The sequence below is a fragment of the Budorcas taxicolor genome, chromosome 4, assembly GCF_023091745.1.
Source record: "Budorcas taxicolor isolate Tak-1 chromosome 4, Takin1.1, whole genome shotgun sequence".
NCBI classification, from domain to species: domain Eukaryota; kingdom Metazoa; phylum Chordata; class Mammalia; order Artiodactyla; family Bovidae; genus Budorcas; species Budorcas taxicolor.
Window position 1 is genome coordinate 73,832,245 of NC_068913.1, and position 18,985 is coordinate 73,851,229.

The 18,985-nt window shown below is 39.4% G+C and overlaps 1 protein-coding gene across 1 annotated transcript in view; it reads right to left on the bottom strand.

Moving 5' to 3' along the window:
• Positions 1–2,191: 2,191 nt before the first annotated feature.
• Positions 2,192–18,985, bottom strand: part of STK31 (serine/threonine kinase 31) — an 83,837-nt gene continuing 67,043 nt past the window's right edge. Inside the window, exons 23-24 of the mRNA XM_052639048.1 lie at positions 8,832–8,900; positions 2,192–2,419 (exon numbers count right to left, since the gene is read on the bottom strand). Coding sequence (XP_052495008.1) covers positions 2,192–2,419; positions 8,832–8,900 — 297 coding nt within the window. The remainder of the gene's footprint in view (positions 2,420–8,831; positions 8,901–18,985) is intronic.

Here is an 18,985-nt window from a genome sequence, read left to right on the forward strand (position 1 = left end):
CTGAGCGCTGAAGAATTGATACTTTTGAACTGTGGTGTCGGAGAAGATTCTTCAGAGTCCCTTGGACTGCAATGAGATCCAACTAGTCCATTCTAAAGGAGATCAGTCCTGAATATTCATTGGAAGGACTGATGCTGAAGCTGAAACTCCAATACTTTGGCCACCATATCCTAAGAACTAACTCCTTAGAAAAGACCATGATGCTGGGAAAGGTTGAAGGCAGAAGGAGAAGGGAACTACAGAGGATGAGATGGTTGGATGGCATCACTGACACAGTAGACATGAGTTTGAGCAAGCTCCAGGAGTTGGTGATGGACAGGGAAGCCTGGTGTGCTGTAGTCCATGGAGTGGCAGAGTCGGACACGACTGTGTGACTGAACAATGACTTACAGTGCTTGCTAAGAAACAGACTGTCAGGCTCCACCCCCAGATTCTTCTTATAAAAGAATTTGCATTTCAAATGAGCCTTCAGGTGATGCTGAGTCTGTTGATATAGGGACCACACTCTGACATAAGGATTTTCTCTCTCAAGTAACATGAAATCTTGAGAGTAGTTCAAAAACTCCAGAATTACCAGAAACATCAGTTCTTCTAACTTGCTGCTCCATCCTCCTAGTTCATGAGTTTCATCCTCAAAGTTACCTCATGATCCAAGGAGACTGCTCAGATTCTAACCACCATGTTATCTTCTGCTGCTGCTAAGTTGCTTCAGTCGTGTCTGACTCTGCGCGACCCCATAGACGGCAGCCCACCAGGCTCCCCTGTCCCTGGGATTCTCCAGGCAAGAACACTGGAGTGGCTTGCCATTTCCTTCTCCAATGCATGAAAGTGAAAAAGGAAAGTGAAGTCGCTCAGTCGTGTCCGACCCTCAGCGCACCCATGGACTGCAGCCTTCCAGGCTCCTCCATCCATGGGATTTTCCAGGCAAGAGTACTGGAGTGGGGTGCCATTGCCTTCTCCGACATTAGCTTCTAGGCAACAGGAAAAGGACAGGATAAAAGGATACATCTCCAGTCTAAGTCAGCTCCTTTGAAGTAGCCTTACTTTGCAAAATTTAGTCAAAAAGCTTAAACTAAAAAGGAAAATGGTAAACGTATTCTTTTAACCAAGTACACTGCCATCCTAAATAAAACTGTTACGTATTACTAAGGAAGAAAGGAAGATTAGATTTTTGAATAGGCATTTAGAGACTCTAACATACTACTTTAGTCTACATATCACCAAGTCCAACAAAACTTGGCCTATTTCATAAATCTGACCCATATGTTTCATTACTTTTTCTCTTTCTGTAGATCTTACTTTCATCACAGCTCACCTACTTTATCATAATATCCTTTTGATCACTCTCCCTACCTCTTATCCTGGTAGTAGGTATAAGGTGGATTTTGAGGGAACCAAAGTGGTCTAAAATTCTTCAATAGCTCCACATTTCCTATAGAATTATAAGGTATGAGGCATTTTAGTATTTCATGTTATATCCCCCATATGACTGTTCTCTAACAAACTGCTTCTCCCTTCAGTGCTCTCATCATGCTTTCTCTGCTAAGAAGGTACTCTTGATCCTCCTTCACCTTTACTACTCATCCTTTACAATTTAACTAAGGTAGTACCTCCTCCAGAAAGGTTTCCATGACATCCCTCTTCCACAGGATGAGTATCCCTTCTGTGTAATCACATAAAATCTGTCTAGAGCTATCATTAGATATTCTACATTGTATTATGAAGATCTGTTTAGATCTCCAACTTTCTCAACAGATGTATGTGCTTTTAAGTGTAAGAACCATGTTAAATTTATCTTTATATTCCCAGAACTGGGAATAAAGCAGATGCCAACTACCATCTGTTAAACAAAAGTATCACCCTTCATCGTGAACTGGCCTACACACTGTAACTCTGTATAGAACCTGTCCAACAATCTAATAACCTTTTCTATTACAAGTAATATAGTCTGATTATGCAATTTCAAAAAGTAACTACAGACAGAAAATCCTTCCTTAATAACTCCAGTTAAATGAAATTTCAAAGTATACATTTTTTTTTGCATAGCCAAACATCTTTTATTTTTTACAACTAGAATACCAAAGATACAACCCAACTAGCTCCAGAACACTTCCAGATTTTTTGTTTATTTAACCAAACTAAACAAAGGTTTTAAAAGGAACATCTGCAACAACAAAAGAATACTAATCTATCAATCAAAGCTGGCTTCACCATTTCTTGTCTTTTCCTTATCTTTATTCAAGTTCTTCACCTTTAATTCTTCTTCCTCTTTTTTGGGGATGTATTCAGTATCTTTCTCTGAGTTTGGCATTGACTTTCCCTTTGGTAGCAAGAAACAGTCAGCATTCAAAACCTGCTCGGCAGTCATTGAACTTCTACAACAGATCAAACTACAGAGGAGGGATTTGACATTATCATCCTGCAAGAAAACAGAGATGTTACAAAGCAAAAATAAAATCAAAATGAATAAAAGGACAAACTTGTAATAAGGAGTACCCAATTCAAAAATAATCTCAATTAATGATGTAGAGCTAAAATCAATTTTTCCCATTTTTTAAAGCTTTTTATCAAAATCAACTAGTTTTTATTGGAAAGGGATTAATCTAGTATTAAAACAATGGAATCAAATGACAGGGGGGTTAATGCAGAAGGGAAAAGAAAAGAATCACAACTGAAACATTTATCAAAAACAAGTGAAATTCCCCAAAAACACCTAATATTTTTTTACTTTCCATTTTCCCTTTTTTTAGGGTAGTAGTCAGAATTTGACAATGAAAATTTTACATATAAGTGCCTCTGTCTGAAACGATAGCCTCCTTTACTTGGTCAACTGCTTTTGGTTTCACTTCTGAAATGATCTCTTGAAACAAATCCACCACCACTAACATTACCATGATCATTATGGAGGTCAGAATTTATAATGTACCACAATTTGAAAGCACGTTATTTTGTGTTATCACATGTTAATAACACTATCATGTTGTTCTTGCATTAATTCCACCTCCCAGAGTATGTTTTTTCTTTTTTGTTCCCTGTGGATGACTCCAATCAGAGCACATTTTATATGGAATAAAAATCACCTATTTACTGCTAGTGTCCTCTAAGGAATATAAGACCAGAAATTGTACTTTCTCATTTCATCCCCAACAATGAGCACAGTGATAGAGCAGGTATTCAGTTTACATCTGGTAACTGAATGAATGTCAATGCCCATACTGCGTTCTACAGAGTATGTTTTTAAACATAGTTAAAATGTTTAAGATAGAAACAGAGTCAATTCATAGGCAGATTGATAAGAATTCTGGGGATCCCCAAGGAGAGAGGGGTCTGGGATTCTTGAGGAGATAGGGGTCTGGAATTCTCAAGGAAGAGGAAAGGACAAACTTTTTTCCCCTCTGCATTCCTTAGTCTTAGTCACATAAAACATTTTTAATCTTTAAGCCTGATGTATCTATAACTGATGATTACACAACAAACAACTCAGTTTAAACTCTGTACTAAGAATTAAGATGGAGAAGCTCTATACAGTCAACAAAAACAAGACCAGGAGCTGGCTCAGATCATGAACTCCTTATTGCCAAATTCAGACTTATATTGAACAAAGTAGGGAAAACCACTAGACCATTCAGGTATGACTTAAATCAAATCCCTTATGATTTATACAGTGGAAGTGAGAAATAGATTTAAGGGCCTAGATCTGACAGACAGAGTGCCTGATGAACTGTGGAATGAGGTTTGTGACACTGTACAGGAGACAGGGATCAAGACCATCCCCATGGAAAAGAAATGCAAAAAAGCAAAATGGCTGTCTGGAGAGGCCTTACAAATAGCTGTGAAAAGAAGAGAGGCGAAAAGCAAAGGAGAAAAGGAAAAAAATAAGCATCTGAATGCAGAGTTCCAAAGAATAGCAAGAAGAGATAAGAAAGTCTTCCTCAGCGATCAATGCAAAGAAATAGAGGAAAAGAACAGAATGGGAAAGACTAGAGATCTCTTCAAGAAAATTAGAGATACCAAGGGAACATTTCATGGAAAGATGGGCTCGATAAAGGACAGAAATGATCTGGACTTAACAGAAGCAGAAGATATTAAGCAGAGGTGGCAAGAATACATGGAAGAACTGTACAAAAAAGATCTTCATGACCCAGATAATCGTGATGATGTGATCACTAATCTAGAGCCAGACATCTTGGAATGTGAAGTCAAGAGGGCCTTAGAAAGCATCACTATGAACAAAGCTAGTGGAGGTGATGGAATTCCAGTTGAGCTATTTCAAATCCTGAAAGATGATGCTGTGAAAGTGCTGCACTCAATATGCCAGCAAGTTTGGAAATCTCAGTAGTGGCCACAGGACTGGGAAAGGTGAGTTTTCATTCCAATTCCAAAGAAAGGCAATGCCAAAGAATGCTCAAACTACCGCACAATTGCACTCATCTCACATGCTAGTAAAGAAATGTTCAAAATTCTCCAAGCCAGGCTTCAGCAGTACGTGAACCGTGAACTCCCTGATGTTCAAGCTGGTTTTAGAAAAGGCAGAGGAACCAGAGACCAAATTGCCAACATCCGCTGGATCATGGAAAAAGCAAGAGAGTTCCAGAAAAACATCTATTTCTGCTTTATTGACTATGCCAAAGCCTTTGACTGTGTGGATCACAATAACCTATGGAAAATTCTGAAAGAGATGGGAATACCAGACCACCTAACCTGCCTCATGAGAAATCTGTCTGCAGGTCAGGAAGCAACAGTTAGAACTGGACATGGAACAGACTGGTTCCAATAGGAAAAGGAGTACGTCAAGGCTGTATATTGTCACCCTGCTTATTTAACTTATATGCACAGTACATCATGAGAAACGCTGGACTGGAAGAAACACAAGCTGGAATAAAGATTGCTGGGAGAAATACCAATAACCTCAGATATGCAGATGATACCACCCTTATGGCAGAAAGTGAAGAGGAACTCAAAAGCCTCTTGATGAAAGTGAAAGAGGAGAGTGAAAAAAGCTGGCTTAAAGCTCAACATTCAGAAAAGGAAGATCATGGCATCTGGTCCCATCACTTCATGGGAAATAGATGGAGAAACAGTAGAAACAGTGTCAGACTTTATTTTGGGGGGCTCCAAAATCACTGCAGATGGTGATTGCAGCCATGAAATTAAAAGACGCTTACTCCTTGGAAGGAAAGTTATGACCAACCTAGATAGTATATTCAAAAGCAGACATTACTATGCCGACTAAGGTCCATCTAGTCAAGGCTATGGTTTTTCCTGTGGTCATGTATGGATGTGAGAGTTGGACTGTGAAGAAGGCTGAGCACCAAAGAACTGATGCATTTGAACTGTGGTGTTGGAGAAGACTCTTGAGAGTCCCTTGGACTGCAACGAGATCCAACCAGCCCATTCTGAAGGAGATCAACCCTGGGATCTTTGGAATGAATGATGCTAAAGCTGAAGCTCCAGTACTTTGGACACCTCATGCGAAGAGCTGACTCATCTGAAAAGACTCTGATGCTGGGAGTGATTGGGGGCAGGAGGAGAAGGGGACAACAGAGGATGCGATGGCTGGATGGCATCATGGACTCGATGGACGTGAGACTGAGTGAACTCCGGGAGATGGTGATGGACAGGGAGTCCTGGCGTGCTGCGATTCATGGGGTCGCAAAGAGTCGGACACGACTGAGCGACTGAACTGAACTGAACTAAGGATTATAGAACAACAATTTATCCTGCTTGAGGACAGTTTCTCCTTCCTGAAAACCTTCTGGCTAAGATTATCTTAAAATGTAAATTATAGGAGTGGGTCTAATAAGATCTTTACAACCTCTAGATATTCCTTTGATTTATTGCAATAACTAATTAAAAAGTATGTAAAGTGAATCACTCAGTCGTGTCCGACTCTTTGTGACCCCATGGACTGCAGCCCACCAGGCTCCTCTGTCCATGGGATTCTCCAGGCAAGAATACTGGAGCGGGTTGCCATTTCCTTCTCCAGGGGATCTTGCCAACCCAGGAATCGAACCCAGGTCTCCTGCATTGCAGGCAGACACAGGCAGACACCTGCATCTGCCTGCGTCTGCTACATAGAAAGTATGTAACTCCCTTGCTAACATGAGCAAGGGGGCACTCTTTCTGCCCCCTTCTGATGTCTATGTCAGAAGTTTTCTCTGTCTTTTATACTTTAATAAAACTTTATTACACAAAAGCTCTGAGCAATCAAGCCTCATCTCTGGCCCCAGATTGAATTCTCCTCCGGAGGTGAAGAATCCCAGTGTCTTTCCTGGTTCAGCAACAGCCTTTCAATAGTACCTTTAGTATGTTTTGTTTTTATTGTTTAGTCACTAAGGTGTGTCTGATTCATTTGTGACCTCATGCACTGTGGCCTGCTAGACTCTGTCATGGGATTTTCCAGGTAAGGAGACTGGAGTGGGTTGCCATTTCCTTCTCCAAGGGATCTTCCTAACCCAGGGATAGAACCCGTGTCTCCTGCATTGGGAGGCAAATCCTTTAGCACTAAGTCACCCGGGAAGCCCAATGAGATACTAGTATACATCTCTAAGAATGGCCACAATCCAAAATACTGACTGAATAGCAGTAAGGCTGTGGAGCAACTCTCATTTATTGATGATGGCAACCAAAACTCAAAAATGGTACTTAGAAGACAATTCTATACTATATTATTTAAAACTACTATTAAAAACCATACTATTTTAAAATACTATTACCATATAATCCAACAATTGCACTCCAAGGAAATAAAAACTTATGTCCACACAAAAAGCTACACATGGATGTTTACTGCAGTTTCATTCATAATTTGTCAAAACCTGGAAACAACCAAGTTGTCCTTCGGTAGGTGAACATATAAATAGACTGTGGTACATACAGATAATGGAAAAAGGTTAAGAATAAATGAACTATCAAACCATGAAAAGATGTGAAGGAATCTTACGTGCATATGATTATGTGGGAAAAAGCCAATTTTAAGAGGCTACATACTGTATGGCTCCAATTATATGACATTCTGGAAAAGTCAAAACTATGGAGACAAGAAAAAGATCAGTCTTCAGGGGTTTGGAGAAAGTAGAGATGAACAGGTAGAGTATAGAGGATTTTTAGGGCAGTGAAAATACTCTGTATATTAATGGTAGATATATGGCATTATACATGTGTTCAGACTTTAAGAATGTACCACACTAAGAGTAAGCCCTAATAGAAACGATGGACTTACGGCAACAGCGATGTCAATGGAGGTATCACCTGCAACAAATAACTCTGCTAGGGAATGTTGATAATGGATAAACTATGTATGAGAGAGAAGGAGATATATGGGAAATCTCTACCTTCTATTCACTTTTGCTATAAATCTTAAAATTGCTCTTAAAGCCATAAAAGCAGTTGTAAAACATAAAATAAATAATCTCTTTAAAAAAAACTGGCAAGAGAACTTGTACAGCCTGATCATTATACTTAAAAAAAAATTACTATTATTATTTTTTGGCTGCACTGGATCTTCATTGCTGCGTGAGACCTTTCTCTATTTGTGCTAGAAGGGCTGTTTTCTAGTTGTGATGTGTGCACTTCTCATTGTGGTGGCTTCTCTTGTTGCAGAACAAGGGCTCTAGGGCACGTGGGCTTCAGCTGTTGCAGCCCACAGCCTTAGCTGCCCTGCAATATGTGAAATCTTCCCAGAGCAGGGAGCAAACCCACGTCCCCTGAAATGGTAGGAGGATTTGTAACCACTGAACCACCAGGGAATATCATTATACTTTTGTAGACTTGTTTACTGCCATATTTAACCCCTTAACATCTAGTCACACTGGGGATGATTCCATTACAAAAGACTTTTATGTTTTCATGTCTTAGTTCAGATACTGTCTTTACCTGAAATGCCTTGTACCTCATTCTAACTTTCATAAAATCCTAATTCAACCTTGAAGATTCACTTCAAATAACTATGTGGTGGCATTTACCAATAGCTTCTTCCCTCCATCTTTTCCTGACAAATTAAATATTTGCTTCCTCCAAACTATTTTCTTAAAATTCTATATATACAGATATTGGTTGTTTACTTGTTCATATTTCTAAATCATTAATTTCTTCAATGTTTCAATCCTAAAAAGCAGACCCTAGTTCAATTCCTGATATAGAACAGACTCAAAATATGTTGGTTGTATACATATGTGTATCTCAAAGCAATATGAATAGCATAGATGTACGACAAAGAAAAGATACAGCTGCTGCTGCTGCTAAGTCACTTCAATCGTGTCTGACTCTGTGTGACCCCATAGACGGCAGCCCACCAGGCTCCCCTGTCCCTGGGATTCTCCAGGCAAGAACACTGGAGTGGGTTGCCATTCCCTTCTCCAATGCATGAAAGTGAAAAGTGAAAGTGAAGTCGCTCAGTTGTGTCCGACTCTTAGCGACCCCATGGACTGCAGCCTACTAGGCGCGTCTGTCCATGGGATTTTCCAGGCAAGAGTACTGGAGTGGGGTGTCATTGCCTTCTCTGAAAGATACAGCTAGGTACTTATAAAAAGTAGAAGAACACTAATTTTAATAAAATATTATCTTTGAAGATATAGAAACTACTGCTTTTCCTTAATTATTACACAGATTATATATATAATTTATTTTAAAAATTCCAGTAGTAATCTATAGCAATAATTTTCTGGCAATGGTGTAAGTAGGGCACTTAAATTTTTTCAATACTTATTTACTGGGAACGTTATTTGTATTCTTAAAAAAATTAGAGGACTTCTTCAGTTAAATAAGTTGATACTACTGCTCACACCTATATCACAGGTTTCCAACAAGTAAATGACAAAAAGGTCACATACCAAATGAAACTGATCCATCTTCGGGATTCCATCCTCATTAGTTTCAAATTCTTGATTCTGAACTGAAAGCTGTTAAAGAAATGAGAATGAATAAATTCCAAACATACTAAAATACCGATCCCACAGCAAAGGCAACTCTGAAAACTGTTAAGGTTCTAGAGAGGAGAAGAACTCAAAGAAAGCATATTAGTCCTTGCAAGGAAAAAAAAAAAAAAACTTTCATAATAACAACTACCAAGAAGTCCCTGGGGTTCCTAACGTATCAATGCACACATGCTAAGCACATTGAATAATTCATTTTACAAGCAAATATATTAAAATACAGTGGCTTATAAGATGTTGGTTTCACACATACTCGTAGGTTAAACACAAAGAAAATTTATCATGCAACTTTCCTTCTTCCCTGATAACTGTGTTCAAAAAATTCTTGTTAAAATTTTATGAATTATTAAATATGAAGAATTTCTTACATGTACAAGTTCAGTTCAGTTGCTCAGTCGTGTTCAACTCTTTGCAGCCCCATGAATCCTAGCACGCCAGGCCTCCCTGTCCATCACCAACTCCCGGAGTTCACTCAGACTCATGTCCATCGAGTCCGTGATGCCATCCAGCCATCACATCCTCTGTCGTCCCCTTCTCCTCCTGCCCCCAATCCCTCCTAGCATCAGAGTCTTTTCCAATGAGTCAACTCTTTGCATGAGGTGGCCAAAGTACTGGAGTTTCAGCTTTAGCATCATTCATTCCAAAGAAATCCCAGGGCTGATCTCCTTCAGAATGGACTGGTTGGATCTCCTTGCAGTCCAAGGGACTCTCAAGAGTCTTCTCCAACACCACAGTTCAAAAGCATCCGTTCTTTGGTGCTCAGCCTTCTTCACAGTCCAACTCTCACATCCATATATGACCACAGGGAAAACAACAGCCTTGACTAGACGGACCTTAGTTGGCAAAGTAATGCCTCTGCTTTTGAATATGCTGTCTAGGTTGGTCATAACTTTTCTTCCAAGGAGTAAGCGTCTTTTAATTTCATGGCTGCAATCACCATCTGCAGTGATTTTGGAGCCCCCCAAAATAAAGTCTGACACTGCTTCTACTGATTCCCCATCTATTTCCCATGAAGTGATGGGACCAGATGCCATGATCTTCGTTTTCTGAATGTTACGCTTTAAGCCAACTTTTTCACTCTTCTCTTTCACTTTCATCAAGAGGCTTTTGAGTTCCTCTTCACTTTCTGCCATAAGGGTGGTGTCATCTGCATATCTGAGGTTATTGATATTTCTCCTGGCAATCTTTATTCCAGCTTGTGTTTCTTCCAGTCCAGCGTTTCTCATGATGTACTGTGCATATAAGTTAAATAAGCAGGGTGACAATATACAGCCTTGACGTACTCCTTTTCCTATCTGGAACCAGTCTGTTGCTCCATGTCCAGTTCTAACTGTTGCTTCCTGACCTGCATACAGATTTCTCAAGAGGCAAGTCAGGTGGTCTGGTATTCCCATCTCTTTCAGAATTTTCCACAGGTTATTGTGATCCACACAGTCAAAGGCTTTGGCATAGTCAATAAAGCAGAAATAGATGTTTTTCTGGAACTCTCTTGCTTTTTCCATGATCCAGCGGATGTTGGCAATTTGACCTCTGGTTCCTCTGCCTTTTCTAAAACCAGCTTGAACATCAGGGAGTTCACGGGTCACGTACTGCTGAAGCCTGGCTTGGAGAATTTTGAGCTTTACTTTACTAGCATGAGATGAGTGCAATTGTGAGGTAGTTTGAGCATTCTTTGGCTATGCCTTTCTTTGGGTTGGGATGAAAACTGACCTTTTCCAGTCCCGTGGCCACTGCTGTTTTCCAAATTTGCTGGCATATTGAGTGCAGCACTTTCACAGCATCATCTTTCAGGATTTGAAATAGCTCAACTGGAATTCCATCACCTCCACTAGCTTTGTTCGTAGTGATGCTTTCTAAGGCTCACTTGACTTCACATTCCAGTATGTCTGGCTCTAGATGAGTGATCACACCATCATGATTATCTGGGTTGTGAACATCTTTTTTGTACAGTTCTTCTGTGCATTCTTGCCATCTCCTCTTAATATCTTCTGCTTCTGTTAAGTCCATACCATTTCTGTCCTTTATCGAGCCCATCTTTGCATGAAATGTTCCCTTAGTATCTCTCATTTTCTTGAAGAGATCTCTAATCTTTCCCATTCTGTTGTTTTCCTCTATTTCTTTGCACTGATCACTGAAGAAGGCTTTCTTATCTCTTCTTGCTATTCCTTGGAACTCTGCATTCAGATGCTTTTATCTTTCCTTTTCTCCTTTGCTTTTCGCCTCTGTTCTTTTCACAGCTATTTGCAAGGCCTCCCCAGACAGCCATTTTGCTTTTTTGCATTTCTTTTCCATGGGGATGGTCTTGATCCCTGTCTCCTGTACAATGTCACGAATCTCATTCCATAGTTCATCAGGCACTCTATCTATCAGATCTAGGCCCTTAAATCTATTTCTCACTTCCACTGTATAATCATAAGGGATTTGATTTAAGTCATACCTGAATGGTCTAGCGGTTTTCCCTACTTTCTTCAATTTGAGTCTGAATTTGGCAATAAGGAGTTCATGATCTGAGCCACAGTCAGCTCCTGGTCTTGTTTTTTGTTGACTGTATAGAGCTTCTCCATCTTTGGCTGCAAAGAATATAATCAATCTGATTCTGGTGTTGACCATCTGGTGATGTCCATGTGTAGAGTCTTCTCTTGTGTTGTTGGAAGAGGGTGTTTTCTATGACCAGTGCATTTTCTTGGCAAAACTCTATTAGTCTTTGCCCTGCTTCATTCCGCATTCCAAGGCCAAATTTGCCTGTTACACCAGGTGTTTCTTGACTTCCTACTTTTGCATTCCAGTCCCCTATAATGAAAAGGAGATCTTTTTTGGGTGTTAGTTCTAAAAGGTCTTATAGGTCTTCACAGAACCGTTCAACTTCAGCTTCTTCAGCATTACTGGTTGGGGCATAGACTTGGATTACTGTGATATTGAATGGTCTGCCTTGGAGACGAACAGAGATCATTCTGTCGTTTTTAAGACTGCATCAAAGTACTGCATTTCAGACTCTTTTGTTGACCATGATGGCTACTCCATTTCTTCTGAGGGATTCCTGCCTGCAGTAGTAGATATAATGGTCATCTGAGTTAATTTCACCCATTCCAGTCCATTTTAGTTCACTGATTCCTAGAATGTCGACGTTCACTCTCGCCATCTCGTCTGACCACTTCCAATTTGCCTTGATTCATGGACCTGACATTCCAGGTTCCTATGCAATGTTGCTCTTTACAGCATCAGACCTTGCTTCTATCACCAGTCACATCCACAGCTGGGTACTGTTTTTGCTTTGACTCCATCCCTTCATTCTTTCTGCAGTTATTTCTCCACTGATCTCCAGCAGCGTGTTGGGCACCTACTGACCTGGGGAGTTCCTCTTTCAGTACAAAGATACTCTAAATCCCATGTATCTATCACCCAGCCCTGACAACCATCAACCAATGACAACTTTTGCCCTATGTACAAATCCACGCATATTATTTTTGAAATTCTACACATCTCATAATTTTATCTATATATATTTTAGTATATACTTCTAAAAGGTCAAGTCTTATTTTGACATAATCACAAAATCACATTTGTTGTTCTGTCGCTAAGTTGTGTCTGACTCTGCAAACCCAGGAACTATAGGACACCAGGTTTCCCTGTCCTCCACTATCTCCCAGAGTTTGTTCAAACTCCTGTCCATTGAATCAGTGATGCTATCCAATCATCTCATCCTCTGCTGCCTGCTTCTCCTGTCCTCAGACTTTTGCAGCACCAGGGTCATTTCCAATCAATCAGCTCACTGCATCAGGAGGCCAAAGTATTGGAGCTTCAGTATCAATTCTTCCAATTATATTAAGGATTGATTTCTTTTAGGATTGACTGGTTTGATTTCCCCTCAGTCCAAGGCATTCTCTAGAGTCTTCTCCAGCACCACAATTGGAAAGCATCAATTCTGTGGTGCTCAACCTTCTTAATGGTCAAACTCTCACATCCATACATGACTACTGGAAAAAAACATAGCTTTGATTATACACTCCTTTACTGGCAAAGTGATGTCCCTGCTTTTTTACTTGCTGCCCATATATTCCATCATTTTTCTTCCAAGGAACAAGCATCTTTTAATTTCACGGCTGCAGTCACCATCCACAGTGATTTTGGCACCCAAGAAAATAAAATCTGTCACTGTTTCCACTCTTCCCTACCTATCTGCCATGAAGAGATATTTCTAAAAGATAAAGTCTTATTTTGACAGAGTCACAATACCACATTGAAAATTAATATAAAATATCATTTTCAAATTTTTAATCATCTCATACTTTACTTTTATATCATTTAAGTTTAGATCCAAATAAATTCCATATATTATAATTTAAAAATGAGCAAAGCCACTTCTAATATCTTCCTGTTCTTCATCACTAAGTATAACTATAAAGGCTGAAAATAACATAACATATAATCAAAGGAGAGCTCCACAGGTCAAAAGAGGAAGGCAAACTGATGAAAAGTCCCAGAACTGGACTACAACACAGTGACAAGGTGTCTTATGACTTTCTTCCACTAAAAAGAGATAAAGTCTTATTCTGACACAATCACAGTATCACAATAAAAATTAGTAATTCTCTTTAATATAAATTACCCAGTTTTTTTTTAAAAAACATGACTCAAATAGGGTAAACTCAAAGAAAACTAACTACATTCCTAAAAACTGAAAGTAAATTAATGAAATTAATGAAAACTAATGAAATTAACAAAAATTAATAACATTTATGAAAAGTGAAAGCAAAGAAAAAAATCTTAAGTGAAAATAAGCATAAGAAACATTACCTACACGGTAACAGAAATTTGACTAAAAGAGAATTTCTCATGCAAAACCATGGAAACAATAAGTGGGACATTTTCAACTGATAAAAAGAAAGAATTTTCAACCACAAATTCTATATTCAGTGAAACTCAGCAAAGAAGGTGAAATCAAGCAGTTTTCAGATGATGGAAAACTAAAGGAATTTGTCACTATGAGACTTAAAGAATGGCTAAAAGAAATACTTCAAACAGAAAGGAAATAATTTTTCTAAAAAAGGAGTATTGGAGCATTAGAAAAGAGGAAATAACAATGTAAAGAACAGACACATGAATAAATACCAAAGACTTTCCTTCCTGTCATTACTTTCCTAAATCATATATGATGACTCAAACAGAAGTTATAACACTATTTTGATGTTCAACATAATGATATTTAAAAGTGGGGTGGGTAAAGCAACTTAAATAGAAGGCTTCAGCACTTTGGTCAAACTGTTAGAACACTCATACCAGTAGAATGGGGAAGACCCACAAATGTGAAAAAAGCTATTATCAAAAAGACAAGAAAGAACAAGTGCTGGAGAGGATGTGGAAAAAAAGGAATCCTGGAATCTTTGTACACTATTGATGACACTGTAAATTAGTGCAGCTGCTGTGTAAAAATACAGAGAATTCTCAACTAGGAACAGAACTTATATACGACTCAGCTATTCTACTTCTGAATATTTATCCAAATAACACAAAACCACTCATTAACAGCGATGGGGATTTGGGACAAATCATCTCATTTCTGTTTGCCTCAGGTTCCTCACTTACAAGGCTAATGTAAGAATTAAAGTGGTTAAATACTTAAAAAGTAACTAATGCATGGCACACACTCCATAAGTGTTATCTACTTTTTAAAAATTTCAGATAACTTGGTACATATTAGTAAAATAAGGCTCAAAATTCTCCAAGCCAGGCTTCAGCAATATGTGAACTGTGAACTTCCAAATGTTCAAGCTAGTTTTAGAAAAGGCAGAGAACCAGAGATCAAATTGCCAACATCTGCTGGATCACTGAAAAAGCAATAGAGTTTGAAGAGGAAATAAAAAGCCTCTTGATGAAAGTTAAAGAGGAGAGTGAAAAGGTTGGCTTACAGCTCAACATTCAGAAAACGAAGATCATGGCATCTGGTCCCATCACTTCATGGGAAATAGATGGGGAAACAGTGGAAACAGTGTCAGACTATTTTTTTGGGCTCCAAAATCACTGCAAATGGTGACTGCAGTCAGGAAATTTAAAGACGCTTACTCCTTGGAAGGAAAGTTATGACCAACCTAGATAGCATATTAAAAAGCAGAGGCATTACTTTGCCAACAAAGGTCCGTCTAGTCAAGGCTATGGTTTTTCCAGTGGTCATGTATGGATGTGAGAGTTGGACGGTGAAGAAAGCTGAGTGCCGAAGAATTGATGCTTTAGAACTGTGGTGTTGGAGAAGACTCTTGAGAGTCCCTTGGACTGCAAGGAGATCCAACCAGTCCATTCTGGAGTCTGAGTAAACTCCGGGAGTTGGTGATGGACAGGGAGGCCTGGAGTGCTGCAATTCATGGGGTCGCAAAGAGTCGGACACGACTGAGTGACTGGACTGAACTGACCTAACATATAGTTAGCAATGTATATACTGTCTCTATGAGGGTCCCTGGTCTTATTACCAAGAACAACTATAATTAAATGTTGACAATAGTTGAATCTGGCTGAAGATAAGGGGTTTCCTTATTTCTTCCTTTGCTTTAAATATGTAAAACTTTCCACAACAACAGTTAAGGCAATATCTGTGCTTGTCTTGACTTACTGACTTGCTTTTACCTGAGGGATAATGATTTATGTAACAGATTAAGTTTCTCATAATGGTTGGAAGAAAGATAAGAGCTATCCTAGTGACTCATTCATCAGGGATGGGAAACAGGTTTATTTATAAATACCAACTCTGTTCAGTCAATGCTGCTTCTTAATAGGTGCTGTTTGAGGTCATGTAAGAGCTCAGTGAACATGATTATCATCATGTTGCAGTGTCTTACTATGAGCATAGTAGAAAGGAATGGCAATGTATACATTGTATATTATCAGCTTTAAGTAGGTTTTTGGGGTGTGCATTTTGAAGCACTCCCATTCATGGCTCCACTTTATATCCACACCCTTTTTTTTCTTTCTTCTCATCTTCAATATATAATGTCCTGTTCTGCTTTCAATACCCCCATGAACTGTCTTATAGCCTTTCTGGAACAAGACAAGGTATTTTGCAAATGAAGGTAAAGTTAGCCAGAAGGAAGGCATATATATACAATGCTGAAACTCCGGCAAAAGGACTACTTTTTAAAAAATTAATTGATATATTTTTAATCGGAGGAACACTGTTTTACAGTTCTGTGTTGGTTTCTGCTATGTAACAATGCAAATCATTCAAGATTTACTCTCTTAAATGTGAGAATCACAACAAACAGGTGACACAAGAAGTTATGAAAATAAAAAACACCAGCCAAGGGAGGTCTGTAAGTGAAAACTTCAGCAGGTTGTGAGCTAAATCCTTAGACATGCTAATGTTTAATAGATAGGCAGTACTAAAGAGGATTAAAACAAATGCCCAAACATAAGGCAAAGGAATAATTTAGTAGGTGGTGTGTCATAAAAAATTATTACCTTAGATATTTTTGCAGATAGATCAGACTTACCCATAATTTTAGGCTGAAGGAAAGGTGAAAAGTAAGAGAAATAGACTAAAGATACAGTGAAGGTCGAGAGCACATACAGAAGGCTTGCAATGAAGAAAGAGCACTTTAATTCTCTGAGACAGAGGAAGAAGACAGAAAACTGGGTAAAGAGACAACCAGTTTGTAGACAGAAGCACTGAAATTCGATGGAAAGCACATTACCATGATCTCAGTTTTTTGTTTTATTTTTTTTTAAAGGCAAGGTCTACTTAAATGAATGGGGATGAAATTTAGGCAGGGGCCTGAGGATAGCAGTAAAAGGTTTAAGTAATCATTGAGGGAAATATGAGAATGAACGGGCAGGTGAAAGGAGTAAAAGCAAGCCTGAGACCTAACAGAACTGAGACTGATGGGGTGTCAACATTCTTCAAAAGCATTCACTTCCCAAGGTATTCAAGGGCTCCCATTTCACACTAGTATCCACTTTTAAACCTGAATAAAACACAATCAACAAACCTAAGACGACTCAGAAAGGCGGAAATGAGAAGGTAAAATGGAAAGAAGAAGGTGAGGTGACGAGGAACCTTGGGACTTAAGAAATGACACAATGGTGAATTCTGCGGGTTTTGACTCTCCTATATCTCACACTGGATGCTAGAGAAGTCTGCAACCCAGAAATGGCAAGAGCCATAGACCAAAAAAGTCCCAAGAAAAGCCTACTACATCTAGTCAAAGGACTGGGAATAGGGTCTTGTAGAACAGAAAATGTTTTTGGTTCAGTTCAGTCGCTCAGTCGTGTCTGACTCTTTGCGACCCCATGAACCCCAGGACGCCAGGCCTCCCTGTCCGTCACTAACTCCCAGAGTTTACCCAAACTCATGTCCATTGAGTTGGTGAAGCCATCCAACCATCTCATCCTGTGTCATCCCCTTTTCCTCCTGCCCTCAATCTTTCCCGCATCAGGGTCTTATCAAATGAATCAGTTCTTCGCGTCAGGTGGCCAAAGTATTGGAGTTTCAGCTTCAACATCAGTCCTTCCAATGAACACCCAGGACCGATCTCCATTAGGATGGACTGGTTCAATCACCTTGCAGTCCAAGGGACTCTCAAGAGTTTTCTCCAACACCACAGGTCAAAAGCATCAATTCCTCAGTGCTCAGCTTTCTTTATAGTTCAACTCTCATATCCACACATGACTACTGGAAAAACCACAGCCTTGACTAGACGAACCTTTGTTGACAAAGTAATGTCTCTGCTTTTTAATATGCTGTCTAGGTTGGTCCTAACTTCCCTTCCAAGGAGTAAACTTTTAATTTCGTCTTTTAATTTCATGGCTACAATCACCATCTGCAATGATTTTGGAGCCCAAAAAGATAAAGTCTGACACTGTTTCCCCATCTATTTGCCATGAAGTGATGGGACCAGATGCCATGATCTTCGTTTTCTGAATGATAAGCTTTAAGCCAAACTTCACTCTCCTCTTTCACTTTCATCAAGAGGCTATTTAGTTCTTCTTTGCTTTCTGCCATAAGGGTGGTGTCATCTGCATATCTGAGGTTATTGATATTTCTCCCAGCAATCTTGATTCCAGCTTGTGCTTCTTCCAGCCCAGTGTTTCTCATGAGATACTCTGTATAGCAGTTAAATAAGCAGGGTGACAATATACAGCCTTGACGTACTCCTTTTCCTATTTGGAATCAGTCTGTTGTTCCATGTTCAGTTTTAACTGCTGCTTCCTGACCTGCATACAGATTTCTCAAGAGGCAGGTCAGGTGGTCTGGTATTCCCATCTCTCTCAGAATTTTCCAGTTTCTTGTGATCCACACAGTGAAAGGCTTTGGCATAGTCAATAAAGCAGAAATAGATCTTTTTCTGGAACTCTCTTGCTTTTTCGACGATCCAGTGGATGTTGGCAATTTGATCTCTGGTTCCTCTGCCTTTTCGAAAACCAGCTTGAACATCTGGGAATTCACGGTTTACATATTGCTGAAGCCTGGCTTGGAGAATTTTGAGCATTACTTCACTAGCATGTGAGATGAGTGCAATTGTGAGGTCGTTTGAGCATTCTTTGGCATTGCCTTTCTTTGGGATTGGAATGAAAACTGATCTTTCCCAGTCCTGTGGTCACTGCTGTTTTCCAAATTTGCTGGCATATTGAGTGCAGCATTTTCACAGTATCATCTTTCAGGATTTGAAACAGCTCCACTGGAATTCTATCACCTCCACTAGCTTTGTTTGTAGTGATGCTTTCTAAGGCCCACTTGACTTCACATTCCAGGATGTCTGGCTCTAGGTGAGTGATCTCACCATCGTGATTATCTGGGTCGTGAAGATCTCTTTTGTATAGTTCTTTCGTGTATTCTTGCCACCTCTTCTTAATATCTTCTGCTTCTGTTCGGTCCATACCATTTCTGTCCTTTATCGAGCCCATCTTTGCATGAAATGTTCCTCTGGTATCTCTGATTTTCTTGAAGAGATCTCTAGTCTTTCCCATTCTATTGTTTTCTTCCATTTCTTTGCACTGATTGCTGAGGAAGGCTTTCTTATCTCTCCTTGCTCTTCTTTGGAACTCTGTACTCAAAAGGGTATATCTTT